Source organism: Salvia miltiorrhiza, chromosome 1 (assembly GCF_028751815.1).
Source record: "Salvia miltiorrhiza cultivar Shanhuang (shh) chromosome 1, IMPLAD_Smil_shh, whole genome shotgun sequence".
Taxonomy (NCBI): Eukaryota; Viridiplantae; Streptophyta; class Magnoliopsida; order Lamiales; family Lamiaceae; genus Salvia; species Salvia miltiorrhiza.
Genome location: NC_080387.1, coordinates 40,296,193 through 40,312,893, shown reverse-complemented (window position 1 = coordinate 40,312,893; position 16,701 = coordinate 40,296,193). Strand labels below are relative to the sequence as shown.

At 33.5% G+C, this 16,701-nt stretch overlaps 1 protein-coding gene across 2 annotated transcripts; it reads left to right on the top strand.

Annotated features, from left to right (window-relative positions):
* Positions 1 to 14,285: 14,285 nt before the first annotated feature.
* LOC131015394 (putative RING-H2 finger protein ATL21A) lies at positions 14,286 to 15,732 on the top strand. 2 transcript variants are annotated; one of them, XM_057943785.1, is made up of 2 exons: positions 14,286 to 15,004; positions 15,408 to 15,732. In XM_057943785.1, exons 1-2 carry the CDS (start codon positions 14,446 to 14,448, stop codon positions 15,530 to 15,532), a joined length of 684 nt encoding a protein of 227 aa, XP_057799768.1. In that variant the 5' UTR covers positions 14,286 to 14,445; the 3' UTR covers positions 15,533 to 15,732. The 2 variants fall into 2 exon arrangements, with proteins under 2 accessions (XP_057799768.1, XP_057799761.1); XM_057943778.1 differs by having other exon boundaries at positions 14,297 to 15,004; positions 15,405 to 15,732.
* The last annotated feature ends 969 nt before the right edge of the window (positions 15,733 to 16,701 follow it).

Sequence of the window (16,701 nt, the reverse complement as noted above, 5' to 3'; positions counted from 1 at the left end):
AATATATATATATAGGGGGTCGCTCCAATGAGATCCCCTATATATATAACCTTTTATTTTTGTCTCAAATTTGTCCGGTGACCAATTTTTTCTTACGTCGGCGCCGAAAATGTCATTATGGCAGCCGAAATTGATGAGGTGGCAGCCGAAAATTAACATGGTGGCACTTTTGTGACATATGAAAAAACTATCTGAAAAAATTTAAATAAAAAATACATGTGGAAAAAAAATTAAAAAAAAGGGCGGTGCCGAGGTGGGGGCCGGATTTGGGGATTTAGGGCTTTGGGTTGCAGTGCCGAGATGGGGTTTGAGGGAGAGATGATGGCGGTGGCTTTGCCGCTGCTTTCGCCGAAATTTCAAAGAGGGAGGTCGACGAAATTTGGGGAGGGGGAGGAGAAGGTCGGCGAGGTCTGGGAAGGGGGAGGGGGCGGCTGGAGTATACCATGGCGGTGGAGCGAGATCCGATAGAGCGGGTGGTCACGACCTGAGGTTTTTGGTCGTCTGCAAAGTCTACACCGGTGGGGCGATATCCGGCCGACGTCGAGAGGCAGGGAGCGGTGAATGGCGGCGGCGGCAGCGGGTAGGGGGAAGGGGAAAGAAGGGGGGAGAGGTGAATTAGGTTGGGGAAGATGATGATTTGGAATTTTGTTTTTTTTATTATTTTTTTGCCACATGTAAAAAATATATTTAGGTGTCAATTCCGGCTGCCACCTCATCAATTCTGGCTGCCACAGTGCCATTTTCGCCGCCGGTGTAAGAAAAAACCGATCACCGGATAAATTTGAGACAAAAATGAAATGTTAGGTATTTAAAAGTAAAAGAATAAAATTAGGAGCAAAAACTAATTCGATGTAAACGTTATGAATTTACAGGCAATTACCCCTAAAATAAAAGTAATAGAGATAAAATAGTCAATCCACAAATTGTGTCTTAGGATGCCTTAGGCTCTTTTTCTATTAGTATAGATTGCTTTGAGTCCTCAAACATTTATTTCATGAATTATTGAGTAGGCCAATTTCTGTTTTATGATTATTTTGAGAATCTTAACATTTGTGCAAGTTCAAGAAGTGTTCTTTTAAGAGGAAAGATGTTCCTTCGGGGACATCAATGGGATAAAGACTCTTTCTATATTAACAATAAGCTTTAGTGTTTAATTTTCACTAATCTCCTTTGTCCAACTAAAAAACAGTGAAAAAGAAAAAGAAAAAACAGCGAACTAAAGTTCAATAACTCATTATTTATTGTGCAGAGTTTAATATATTTATAAAAGTTACTACCTTCGTCCATCAAATATATGCAATAATTATCCTAATTGGCGTTCATAAAAAATACTCTCTCCGTCTGTCAAAAGTGGACCACTTTGGCTGGGCATGAGATTTAATAAAATTGGTGATAATTTTGATGTAGTGGAGAAATGGTCCCACCACTTTATGAGATGTGTGATTGAGATTGAATTTGAGATGGTTTTTTGTAAATAAAGAGTGTTTGTAAGGATAAAAGATTAAAATGGATGGTGGAACCATTTCTATAAAAGGAAAGTGGTATACTCTTTGCGGACGCCCAATATAGTAAAAGTGGTCCATTTTTTACGGACGGAGGGAGTATATTGTTTTCCTTTGTTGGACGTGACCTTATTTATCTTTTTAACCACAACCATTCATTTTTAATTCTATAGTGACCTCACACTCAATTTAAGTGTAACCACTCATTTTTACATAATATGACTATTTCCACTAAAAACAGATCTATGAACTATTTCATTAAAATTTATGCCAAATTCAAAATAATATATTCTCGATGGACGGAGATAAGTATTACTCCATCCGTCCCATTACAAATATCTCATTACTTTGGTCAAGGAAATTAAGAAATGTATAAAAAGTAGATAAAGTGGGTTTGTGAAAATTGTTCAAATATTAGATATTGAGATAATATATTGCCGAAAAATGAATGTGATATTTGTAATAGAACATCTCATTATGAAAAGTGTGACATTTGTAATAGAATGGAGGGAGTATTTTTTATAGAAGATAAAGTTAATTAAAGATTTCATATATTTATTACTAATTACAAAATAAAAATATAAGTTATTCCTAATTAGAATTTTATATTTCAAATTTTCTCTCAAGCAAAGGAATTTAATAGCGTCAAACTCAAGCTCAGACTCATTTATACTAAAGACTAAAGTTAATAATGAAGTATTCCTTAAAGTGAATTAGTTCAACCCCAATCTGCCCGCCTTTTAATCTTATCGTGTAAGAAATGAATCTTTTGCGTATGAATCCTAATTCAACGACGTATATAGCTCCAACTCCCAAAATCAAAGGGATCTCATTGCAAATACGTCTCAATCATAGTATATGCCTATTTAACTTTCACAAAAACTTGGGTGCAACCCGTTGTACTGTGCACAATTTGGTTGACCCATATCCACAATAATGTTATTTATATAATTAGAATTATGATATGGATTCAGGTTAGAGTACGGATCATGATTTAAGTGAGGGTGCAACCCGATTGCACCCAAGACCACCTTTTTAACTTTACATTATCAAGAAAATAAATGCTTTTCTAAATACTTCCTCCGTCCCGCTCCAAATGCTCCCTTATTTTTTGGTACGGAGATTAAGAAATGTGTTGCAAAATTATAAAGTGATGGTACCCACCTTATTAATGAGTTTTGTAATCCTAATTAACAAAAGCAACTAAGAGAGAGAAAATAATGCAAAATTCAATTAAAAACTGATGGAATAAAATCTGCCACACTTAAATTCTGAAACAGTTGGAATAAATATTCCGCCAAACTTCAATAGGTTCGAAATTTTGGTGCCAAAAATTTGGCACTAAAAACAAGATTGTGCCATAAATTACAAATTCCCTCCCAAAGTTCAAAATACATTAACTCCTATAAATACACTTTATCTTCCCTAACTATTTACAACATCAAAAACACCAAAGTGACTTAAAAAAAAAACATGACTACACAAGAAAGGCAGTCTGCACTTCTTTTTCATTTAGAGGGCAGCAAAAATGGCAAAGTGGCAAAGGGGAAGATGAAGGCAACTTGTGTGAAGTTCTCGAAGTGTCGCTGCATCATCAGTCGTCTTTGAGCTGAAGCAACAAACCAAAAAAATCAAGGTAAAGCAATTTATTTGCAAAGTGTAAAGATAGGAAACAAAAACAGACCAAAAAGAGTGCAAATTGACTTAGAACTCATCACAAGCTTAGAGCATGCATAACACAGTTTATATTGATGAAAAATTGTTCTATATAACTAAAGGCATGAATCGATTCTACTTGGCTCCAGGAGAGGCAGAGCCACACAGGACTCGCAAGAGTAAGAAGTTCATCACAAAAGTGATCTTTATGTGTGCGGTATGCATGCCGATGTTTAATGAAGATGGTTCAATGTTGTTTGATGGCAAAATAGGGAATCGAGAAACGAGAGAAAGTCAGAGTTCTAAATGGGGGAGGCGGGTTATAAAACCCTAATTAAGAGATGGGATTTTATATTTCATTTCTTTGATGGATAAATATTATCTATCCTTGAAGTGAAAATAAGGAAGGAAAAATGGTTAGCATCTCTTCTGTGTCAAATGTTGAAAAATGAATGAGATATTTAAAGGCATAAATTTGTGTTATCCATCATTTTCCATGGATAAATTTATCCATAAAAATAAACGTAGCCTTAGTGTTAATGGGCCTTTTAATTATAGTTTAAAAGCTTAATTTTATTTCTATAAATGGAATGAGACATTTGAAGTAGGACAACCCAAGATAGAAAATGAGAAATTTGGAGCGGGACGGAGGGAGTACAATTCTTGACTTTCGAAGTAGGGCTGGCAATTTTTGACACGACACAAAAGCACGATATGAAACTGCACGAAATTAATGAGTTAGTGTCAAGCCTTATCAGGTCCGTGTCCTTATCGTGTCAACCTGATAATTTCGTGTCGAGTTCGTGTCAGGTTCGTGTCACCCGATAGAGTTAATATTATTATTTTTATTAAATATTTATTTTAAATTTTTAATTCTTTCTACACTTTAACCTTTAGGCGGTTTCGTGTTTAATCAGGTTTTAATCAGATCGTGTCAACACGATTCAAATCGTGTTGTTATCGTATTTGTGTCGGCTTCGTATCGTGTTCGGATCGAGCACTTCTTTAACAGGTCGTGTTCAGGTTTGGTCTTATCAGGTCGTGTCGATATCAGGTCGACCCGATAACGATCCGACACGCACGATTTGCCAGCCCTACTTCGAAGAAACCAACTTTCTTTCTGTCTAATAATGAAATTAGATTTTTCGCCTAGTCATAGATGGTTAATGCCCAAAAATTGAGGTCTTGAATTCGAATATGTCGTTATGTAATTTTTAAATTTCTTATTAACTTGTGTAACTAATCAAAAAATAAAATAAAAATAGGCTTTTTTTTTTTTTTTGCATTCTCTAGCTAGTGATTCAATATTAATCCCCCATGTAAGAAAGAAGAGCTTTTTTTAGGAATGTTCGCAAGATGCATATCACTCACATGTTCTAATCAAAATACTTATAAGTATTTTATAAAATAGGGAAAAAGGTGCAGATTGGCCCCCGAAGTAGTAGCCCCTATAGCGTATAACTCCTCTTACTCACTGTATGTGCAACTAAACCCATGAACTCCGAGAAAATGGTGCAAATTCCCCCCTCTGACCTAATGCCGTTAAGTGTCCGTTAACGTTTGAGTTTAATTGCACCCTCTACTTCAGGGGTGGATCTGCACCTTAATTTTATATATATATATATATAATTTCAGCAACCCACCTCCGGCGTACTCATCGATTCTGTCTTGCACCTTGTCAGCTCGCACGAGCCCAATCTCTTTGTTGTCGACTGCCCACCGCTTACATGCAGCAACGCCACCAGCTTCTTCACCGCCCCGCACAACAGCATCTCCTCCAACACCTTAACCTTTTAGGCTTATCTTATGATATTAATTGTGAATATATTTATCTATATAATATATATTTAAATTTTATTTATTTATTTTTGAATAATTATTACTCCCTCCGTCCCGCGAGTCTTGACACGTTTGGGTTCGGCACGGGAATTAAGGAGTTGTAGATTAGTATTTTAAGTGTGTAATTAATAAAGTATAAAATTGATAAAGTAGGAGAGAGAATATAATAAAGGTGATAAAGTAGGAGAGAGAATGTAATAATTATTGCCAAAAAAGGAAACGTGTCAAGATTCGTGGGACGGCCCAAAAAGGAAAACGTGTCAAGATTCGTGGGACGGAGGGAGTAAAACTCTAGATAATAATTATGATTTTATTTTTGGTTAATTTAATATTTGTAAATTTATTTTAAAATAGAAAAAAGAATGGATTCGGGTCAGGACTCGAGACCCTGTGAATCTAATGGATCTGGACATGATCTCATTTTTTTTGACCTAATGGATTTGGACCGGATCCTGACCTAAGTAAAAAAATACGGATATGGATTTGGACCAAGCAGGATTCGATCCAGGTCCACATCTGGAGTTGGTGATGCTGCTGCATGTCGGCGGTAAGCAGTCGACGATCAAACGATTGAGCGCGTGCGAGCTGACAAAGTGTAAGTTGGAGCCGATGAGTACGGGGGGGGGGGGGGGGCAGTTAAATTGATGCCAGAGGTGAGTTGCTGAAATTATAAAAAAAAAAAAAAAAATTAAGGTGCAGATCCACCCCTGAAGTAGAGGGTGAAATTAAACCCAAACGTTAACGGACACTTAACGGCGTTAGGTCAGATGGGGGAATTTGCACCCTTTTCTCGGAGTTTAGGGGTTTAGTTGCACACACAGTGAGTAAGAGGGGTTATACGCTATAGGGGCTACTACTTCGGGGGCCAATCTGCACCATTTCCCTATAAAATATTCTAATAAAAAATTTACAAGTATTCTATTAAAATATGTAAGTGATTGGCACCAAAAAGTTTGTGTAAAAAAAAAGTGACTACAATTGACAATGCTTGGATTTCTTGCTATGGAAAATTTTCAACAGTTGCATTACATTTGAGTAAACACTTACTCACTCAAAATTAAGTACTTGAGTACAACTTTAAAATTTTTGTTCTCTCCTCAATTTATGGTTTTAGGTGAATTGATAAGATATTTTTATTTTATTTTTATGCAATCTCACATCTCATTGCAGAAATCTCAACATGAAAATTTCTCTTAGTATAGAAATCTAAAAGTAAACATATATTTTTTTTTATAAATTATAGTAGTATTTTCTTTATTTCTTTTTCTTTTTTTCTTTTTATTCTCATTTTTGTCTTTCTTTTTTCTAAAAAAATACTCCCTCCGTTCATGAAAGAACTTTCTAGGAGGGAGTGACACGAGTTTTAAGAAAAAAAATATTGTTGAGTGTATTGAGAGTGGATAAAAGGTAGTTGAGTGGGGAGTGATGAAAAAATGTTATAATTAATATTGTGAGTTGTGAAAAGTGAAAAGTAAGAGGATTATAAGTGGTGGGGTATAGTCCAAAATAGGTAAGAAGTTCTTTTGTGGACGTCCCAAAAATTAAAGATAGGAAGTTCTTTCGTGGACGGAAGGAGTATGTTTTTTAGTTAATAATAAAAAATATATATACATATTAAATTAAAGATCGCGACAAGAGATTTAATTTGATATATAATATATAAATAATAGATTTAAAATAAGAAATTTACACAAATTAGAAGTTTCAAAATAAAATATTTTTCAGCCCTATCTCTTATTTTACACAATATAGTTTTTATTGCATTTAAAAATATTATATATACATGTAACTTTTTGATTCATGGGATCATATACAAGCTCGCGTTTAAGAAAGTGAAAATAGAAAGGGACAATTTTACCTAAATCCAATCCGAATAGTTCCACGACTTGCTATTTCTCGCTGCGATATCATATTGGATTTGAGTGGAATTGCATGTTGTGGATGATTCAAAATCAATTTTAAATTCATATATTTTTCAATAAAAAAAGGTCTTGATATAAATCAGAAAATAACAAACTTTATATATTTTCTGGCAATAACCTCTTTTTTAATTACTACTATTTTGTTAAAAGGTGTTATAGTAACTATTTATTAATTATTTGAAGGGGTTATGGCAAAAAAAACACATGATCTTAGAAAAAAATTACAATTTTCACCTGAACTTTCAATTATGCAAAAAAGATACATGAATTTATATTTTTGTTGCAATTTTCACCTTCAACGAAATTAGAGCTTAATTGACAATCAAAATTAAGTTAAATATATTAATTTTTGCCTCCTTAGAGCGCCCGCATCGGCTGGCTCATTCGGCCGACTCAAGCCGGTTTGTTGGATTTGTCAACCGATGTAGGGCTGCGTCGACTCGAGGTCGGCTCATCCGCCCTTTTTCCCCTATGCGTGCAATAGGCACACATGAAAAAAATAAATTAAAATACAAACTTGTGGCTCAGCCGTGCAAAGGAGATGAGGAGAAATAGAGAAGAAGAAGAAGAAGAAGAAGAAGAAGAAGCGGAACTCATGTTGAGTAGAGAAATAAATAGGGTTTCCCTACTGGGCTGAGCTTTTAAATAATTTATTTAATTATTTAATTAAATAATGGGCTTTAAAATCAGTGGACTTTGGCTAAACAATAAAATGTTCCATTTAATTATTTTAATTTTTAATTTTCTTAACTACTTTAGTTTTAATAATTTAGATTAATCTAGTTTTAAGTTTATGTAATTTTTAATTATGTCTTTCAATTATGCAATTTTAATTTTATGTAATTTTAACAATTCTGTTATTTAAATTAAATGAAAAATATAAAAATTAAAACTAATGAATATGAGTCAGTTGGATAAGCCTCCCAATGCAGGGCATTGACTCATAAGCGGTCTCATCCGTGGATGAGCCTCTAACGGACTCAACGGATGTGAATTCTCTTAGACCTCTGAACTTCTAAATACTTCTCATCATCAGAAAGTTAGACCAATATCAGGTGAATTTTCGACTGTCTAGCTCTAATTTCACCGAAAGTCAAACTCAGGTGAAAATTGCAACAAAAATATAAATTTATTTATTTTTTTGACTTAATTGAAAGTTGTGAAAATTATAACTTTTTTTAAAAGTTTGTGTATTTTTTGTCCATTACTCCTTATTTGAATTATAATTGAAGTATTTATCGGTCCAAGTTTTGATAAATGTTAGTGGAATGTGTTATGAATGGAATAAATATATCTAATTTTATGTAATGTTATGATAGTGGGAATAAATAAAATAAAATAGTTGTAGTGAAGCATGTATTATAAAGTTGTAAATAAATTGAGAAATAAAGATAAAAAAAATAAGGCGTTTGTCGTGGGATAGTGTCTAAAATTAAAAAATGCACACTTTTGTGAGAATGAAGAAGCATAATATTAAATAATACTCCCTTCGTCTACCAATTCGTGTCCTAATTTACCATTATTGATTCGTCCATCAATTCGTGTCCTATCCATTTTTAGTAACTACTATTTACTTAACAAATAAATCATTTTTTTCTTAAAAGTCGTGCCTCATTCTCCACTCAACAAATAAACAATACATTTTTTCTTAAAATTTGTGCCATGTTCTCCTGGGACACGAATTGGTGGTCGGAAGGAGTATACTATTATTTAACATTTAATGACTACCGGTTAATGTGTATGATAAAATTCAAAAAATATTTCAAAGAATATTCATTTTAAAAAAAAATACTAGTATTTTTAATAATACATCTTGTGTAAACTATTAAAGTTAGAAATACTTTAATTAGGTTATCCAACCTAACTTAAGGCAATGTTTGATAGGCTTTATTAGGTTAAATAAATAATCTTTCTCACTATTTCTCCCTGTTTGATAGCCTTATTCAGTAATGTCCCAGGCCCGCTGCAAATGCAAAGTCCGCACTAAAACTACTGTTCCACTTAGATTTATGATCCAATGCAGACCTCCAGTTCAATAATCTCCTCACCAACAGTAACCTTGATTAATTTTTGTTTTACAAATTTAACCCTCAATCTTTTCCCAAAACAAAATCGAGATTCTTTGAAGAAGCTATTTCTGTTTTCAATTCATCGATTCTCGAGTGGAAGAGCTATTCTCACTCTGATACATAAGAACAAGGTAAAGCTTGCTTCCATTTTTTCAGAGCTAGTAAAAATTGTGCTAGTTGGCGGTGAACGGAGACGAATAAAATTGTGGCGGAAACAACGGCTGAAAAATTAGTTGGGGTGGGTGGACGCCGCTGCTGGGAGGGGAAGGGCAAATCGCCGCTGTCTATGACTGCAACAAATTATTCTGGCGTTGGTTCTACAACAGGGGTAAATGGGGGGGTCATTCTTTGGTTGTAGATTTGTGACTGCAACAAATATTTTCGAAGGGGTGGCAAAATTGATGGGAAGGAAAGGCAGTCTGCCGTGTTGGGAGGGAGGGGGGAATGTTATGGAAGAGGAAGAAGTTTTGGACGGTGGGGGGCGGCTGGTGTGGGTACTGGTGTTGGGGTTTGGATCGATGAGATAATAATTTTTTTATTTTTATTTTCTTTTGTTTAGTTTATTTATTTAAATATAAGGTTAAAATTGTAATTTACTCTTTATTCTATAGTTGTATTTTTTGTACCAAATAATAATATTAGTTATCATAGTATTTATATCTTATTTATCAAACACCTATAAAATATTAACAATTTCACCCAATCTATATTATTTATCTAGGTTTTATTTAGTGTTAATATATAAGAGTAGCCACTTTCATATAGTGAAAATAAATTTTACCCACTCAAATAAAAACATAAAAAAATACCCACTTTTTGTGTTAAATGACTAAATTGCCCTTCTATATAAATGGGCAAACCCTAGCCTCCTCACATTCTCTCATTTTTTTTCTCTCTCTCTGCACGCTACGCTCTCTTCTCTCTCTCTGCACGCTCTCTTCTCTCTCTCTCTCTCTCTCTCTCTCTCTCTCTCTTCTCGATCTGGAGCTTGCTGAGGCCGAGGACTGCGGCGGCGATCGGCTTCCTCCGCTGCTCCAGGCTGTCCTCCTCCCCGATCAGCGTCGGCGGACGGCGGAGCACCGCTGGATCGAAGTTGAAGTTGGTCAACGTCGACGGCCTTCCGGTCGAGGAACGGCGGCGTGACGTGGCCGGCTGCTTCATATTTTATTAAATTCTCGCTCTCTCCTCTCTGTCTCTCTCTCTCGCTCCCCCTTTCTTTCTCATCTTCGGCCAGTAGCTGCACGGCGAGCTGGAGTACGACGGTGGCGGAAGGTGCTGCGCCAGACGTAGATCTCGCAGCGGTCGAGGGCGGAGATCGATGGCAGCGACGTCGAGGATGTTGCAGGTGATGTGGTGCACCGCCGAAGTTTGGGTGAGGAATTCATCGCCGGAGTTTGGCTTTTTCTTCTCGAGATGCAGATTTGATGCTATCAGAATTGAATTTGGATTTTAAACCAGAGTTTGTTGCCATTTTCTTGCATTTGTGTGAACGAATTCGCTTATGTTGGAATTTAGGCTAAATTTGAAGCTATCCCCTCTTCTTCTTTCAATTTTCTCCAATCAATTGGTGAGTCCGAAATTGAATAGCAGATTCGATTATGTGCCATTTAGAAGAAAAATTTGAGGAAAAGTTGAATTCAATTTGAATTTAATCGGAAAAAAATATAAGTAACGAAGAAATTGATGAAAATTGCGCAATTTTGTACAAATGTTCTTGAATTCACAACTGAATTTGAGGAAAAGTTGAATTCAATTTGAATTTAATCGGAAAAAAATATAAGTAACGAAGAAATTGATGAAAATTGCGCAATTTTGTACAAATGTTCTTGAATTCACAACTGAATTATCGGCGTTGGTTGTGAATTCACAATTGAAATAATGTTGATTGTAAATTCAAGTTTTATTGGTTGTGAATTCACAACTTGAAAAAATGTTGGTTGTGAATTCAAGTTTTATCGGTTGTGAATTCACAACTTGAAATAGCGTGGGTTGTGAATTAACGCGAATTCACAACTAACACTATTTATAGTTGTGAATTCAAACTTTAAAACTTGAATTCACAACCAAAATAAATTTTGGTTGTGAATTCACTGGTTGTGAATTCGTGGGTATTTGTAAAAAATTTATATGCAAGGGTAAAATGGTAAATGTGGGTATTTTTTAAAGTTTTTATTTTAGTGGCTAATTTTTAATTTTACTAAAGGAAAGTGGGTATTTTCAAAATCCACTCTTTTATTTATCATCCCTTATGTCATTTCAGCTATCAAACACACCCTAAGTTAGATATTTGTGTATCTAGATTTTGCTCCATTTGTTTGGCATAGATTTTGCGACGTCGCTGTATTATATTTATTATTTTATTACTGTCTCCTTTTCAAAATAATATGCACACCAAGTTTCAACAGTACAGGTTTTAGTAAATATTTTTTAAAAAAATTACAAGAGATATTTATTATATAATTAAATAAGCAACTCGCAGGCAGGTGGAACCTTTATACCACATAAATATGGAAAAACTATCTGCACGCAGACGGAATTGAACCTAAGACCTCTCGTAAAGAAGAGTCTTTGGGTGCTTCAATTTTGCTATTTGAGCTAGGCCGACCAAATTTTAGTAAATATTAGTTGAGTGTGTTGTGAGTGGAAAAAATGACCTTATTTTATTATAATATTATGATAATGAAAATGAAAAATAAGAAATTTATGCATAAGAAAAATAAGAAATTTATGGTGAGTCATATAGTATAGAGTTAATTGCCTATAAATACACGAACTATACTCAAATTTTGGTTTTTGACCAAATCTATTTTTTTGGTCAAAAAATACATAAACTTTTATATTTTTGGAATTTGATCGGAGCTGAAAGTTCGTCGGCTAATAAATTGATTATCTGAATTCTGATGGGCAATCCGAAGGTACCGTTGGAAAGCTCTTAATATTATCTTTCTAATGATACTTATATTGTTGAGTTTTAATAATCGGAAGTAGTAAAATAAATGGCATGAAAGTCGAGGTCACGAAACTCTATATTTTTTCCTTTTTTCAACTACTTTCAGTTACCAAAACCCAACAATATAAAATCATTAGAAAGACAACGTCAATAGCTTTCCAATTGTACCTTCAGATTGGTCATCAGAGTTCAGACAATCAAGTTATTGGCCAACGAATTTTTGGGGTCATGTCAAATTTCCAAAAAAATAAAAATTTATGTATTTTTTGACCAAAAAGATAAATTTGGTTAAAAACCAAAATTTGGGTATAGTTTGTGTATTTATAGGAAATTAACCCTATAATATATGATAAAGTTATACACTATATCTCAAGCGCAGATTCTCCCCATAAAAATAATACTTCTCCCTCCGTCCATGATTTAATGCCCTATTTGGGTGTAGGCACAGAGACTAAGAAAGCTGAAAAAGGTGATGTGGATGAAATATAAGGGTAGTTGACTAAAGTGATAAAGGTGTTGTGAGTGGGTCCACTAGTGATAAAGTGTAGTAAATATAGAATATAAAAATGATAAAGTAGTTTTAAGGTGGGTCCATGAGTGGCAAATGGTACTCCCTCCGTCCACGAAAAAGTGCCCCATTTGGGTGCTGGCACGGGTTTTAAGAAAGCTGAAAAAGGTGGTGTGAAGGTGGTGTAAAAGACTAAAAGGGTAGCGTTAATGTATTGTGGTTACTTTTACTAATCTTGCACTAACTAAATAAATGAACTTGAAATTCAGAAAATAAATAAATAAATAAATACATAAAAAAATGGAAAATAAATAAATTGGAAATAAAATTTTCAGAAAATAAATAAATTGAAAATTCGAAAATAAATAAACTGAAAATTGAGAAAATAAATAAATAAACTGGAAATAAATAAATAAATAAGTAAATAAACTGGAAAATAAATAAACCAAAAATTCAAAAATAAATAAATAACTAAACTTGAAATTCAGAAAATAAATAAATAAAATGGAAATAAATAAATAAATAAATAAATAAACTGGAAATAAATTAACTGAAAATTCAGAAAAATAAATAAATAAATAAATGGAAAATAAATAAACTGGAAATTCGAAAATAAATAAATAAATAAATAAACTGAAAATTCAAAAATAAATAAACTTGAAATTCAGAAAATAAATAAATAAATAAATTGAAAATTGAGAAAATAAATAAATAAACTGGAAATAAATAAATAAATAAGTAAATAAACTGGAAAATAAATAAATAACTAAACTTGAAATTCAGAAAATAAATAAATAAAATGGAAATAAATAAATAAATAAATAAATAAATAAATAAATAAACTGGAAATAAATTAACTGAAAATTCAGAAAAAAATAAATAAATAAACTGGAAATTCGAAAATAAATAAATAAATAAATAAACTGAAAATTCAAAAATAAATAAACTTGAAATTCAGAAAACAAATAAATAAATAAATAAACTGAAAATTCAGAAAATAAATAAATAAATAAACTGGAAATAAATAAATAAATAAGTAAATAAACTGGAAATAAATAAATAAATAAATAAGTAAATAAACTGGAAAATAAATAAACTGAAAATTCAAAAATAAATAAATAAATAAACTTGAAATTCAGAAAATAAATAAATAAATAAACTGAAAATTCAGAAAATAAATATATAAATAAAATGGAAAATAAATAAACTGGAAATAAATAAATAAATAAATAAACTGAAAATTCAGAAAATAAATAAATAAATTGGAAATAAATAAATAAATAAATAAATAAACTGGAAATAAATAAACTAAAAATTCAAAAATAAATAAATAAATAAACTTGAAATTCATAAAATAAATAAATAAATAAACTGAAAATTAAGAAAATAAATAAATAAATGGGATTAATTGTGTGGGTTAATTGCATAGATTAAATAAAAGTGTGGATTTATTAATGACATAAGTTGTAAATAAATTGAAAAGTAAAGGGTATGAATGTACAAAAAGGTAAACAGGGCACTTTTTCGTGGACAAAAAAAAGGGGTAAGTAGGGCACTTTTTCGTGGACAGAGGGAGTAGTAAATATATGAAAAGAATAAGAGTAAAAGGGTAGAAAAAGCAGAATAGGGCATTAAATTGTGGACAGATTTTTAAAGACAAGTAGGGCATTAAATTGTAGACGGAGGGAGTACTATAATTCTCAAGTTTTAATGTTAATACTTCAATGTCCGGTTTAATTGTAATCAAACATTAATGAAAGTAATCTGATTTCTGAAAATAAGTTAAGTAGGATTAAATTGGGTAACCCAAAGTATTCTTTTTTCTCCAAAGTCGCCTTAGGCAATTGGTGAGTAGCTTCTTAGATAGTCTTATCTTATGTAATAAAGAGACAAAAAACCAAAGTCGTTGGCACATTGCAATTTTCCAGACAGCAGTTACCTGATTCTTTCCTTCCAATCCTCTCTCTCTCTGCAACGTAACACACTCATCATCTCATCCATGGATGCTTTAATCTTGTGCTCTCTCCTTGTATTGAGTCTGACAACAGCTTCTTCAACCAAATGCAGCCTTCTCTCTCCCGAAATCCGACCCCCCTTCCGAATCGTGGGGTCTCCATGCGGCCTCTCTGAATTCACTCTCTCCTGCGACCTTCATAACCAAACCACCATCCGTTTTGACGGCACCGGAGATCTGGTCGTGAAGGCCATCTCCTACCACTCCCGCCGCCTCACCCTCGCCGACCCCAACAACTGCGTTCATCAAGTTTTCTTCAATCTCGATCTCTCTCTCACCCCCTTCACCTACTACCATTCTCTGCATCGCTACACCTATCTCAACTGCTCCTCCAAACTCCTCGGAGGAATTGAGGAGGAGGTTCCATGTTTAAGCGGCGCTAACCATCACGTCTACGTTGTGGAGCCGTCTTTCCCGCTGCCGCCTTCTTGCAGCGCCGTCAAAACTGTCGCCATACCCTTCTCTTACAGCCGTTATCTCTCTGACGGCAGCTTTGGCCTTGGTTTGACGTGGTCTCCCACTCGGGAGTATTATAACTACACAGGTATTAATCACAATTTAACATCCAATTAAATCACTTTGTCTTTGCATTCGAAAACAATCATTTTCATGTGAAAGTATATACTCCCTCCGGCCATTGAAAAATAGGGCATAAAATTGATGGTTAGTAGAGAAAGAGTCCCATCATTATTTAAAATGACTAGTTAAAATTGAATTAATTAAAGAGTGTTTGTAAAAATAAAATACTCCATAAGGAAAAATGGTGAGTCCATGTACTAAAAGGAAAAGTGCCCCATTTTTGTAGACAACAAATAAAATAATTGTCCCCATTTTTCGCGGAGGAAGTAGTATTTTCTACCAATTTTGATGAAAGAGAAAAATGATAAGGAATTGATGTGTATGTATAATCCTTGTTACATAATCTGTGGCTGTGGTTTATGCAGTAGTAAGCGTAATGGCGGTGGTGTTGATTGTTGGGATGGTGTTGTATGCAAAATATGGTGGCCAACTTAATCAAGAAAAGGGAGAGGAGACGTTGGGAGAATATGAAGCTCTCAAGGTTGTGATTTGAGTTACATAATTTAATTTTGGTACTTTTCTAATTTAATGTTTTTTGAGTAGTTTTGAAGACTGGAATTGGTCGTTTGGGTGTGTCAATCTAGTAAGGGTTGTTAGGATGATGACATTAGTTGATGTAGTCAATCACATGTATATGCATTATTTTTGGGGAGTGTATATCTTTAATAGTACTTATAAAAATATTATCCAAAATACCCGACCTCATTTGAAGTTGACTTAGCTCACCCGATGCTATAGTATATTTAGAATTATTTTATTTTAAATTTACATGCACAAAATAACGCTTACTAACTAAAAAAAATCATCAAATATTCAATTAGTTAGGCACAGGCACAAAACGATGTTATTTTGTTCCGTGTAAATTACAGAAAAAAAACATTTTAAAAGAAATTATGGCATCCTTCAAACTACATCAACTTTAATATGAAAGATGAAAAACACAATTAATACTTCATGATTTCTTATAAATTCCAAAATCATAAGTTTAGCCAAACACCCTTTCGTCTCAAAAACATTCTGGCTTCTTCGATGGCAAGCAAAAATGAAGCCACAATTATTTAATGGAACAGACATGGAAAGGCACCAATCAATGGATGAAATAAAGCAGAAAGCAAAAAATATAAAAAGAATACACAATTCTTCTTTTTTGTCTTTCTTGTTTTTTGACTCAACATAGACATTACAATAATATCTCCACTACCAGATGGCAAAGAGCAAAGATGTGATAAGAAAGTGTAGAAACTCCTAAAGCTTTAGATCTTTAAATTATTTGTTTCTTCTATTAAAAAAATATAGGGGATAAAATACAAAATAAGTGTACATAGCCTAGTGGTAAATGTTGGGGATGAATCCGACAATTATGAAAGCGACGTCGGTCACGTCTGGATCGACGGGCACTAGCAACCTGAAACCACAAGCAACGTTAGAGCCCTCCGAAGAGCACCGGTGGGGGTGTCGATGGAAGGGCCTCCGACGCTCAAGTCAGTGAAAGAATATGGATATTTATTGTAAATAACGCAATGAAATGAATAAATGATCAAGGGAAAACGATAATAAATGGAATGTCCGGGAGATCGGGGTGTCCCGGGAGTTGAATCAAAGCTGACGAATGATGTTGAACAAGGGGCGACCAACGGCTGAACTAGCGGGGCTAGTCAAACA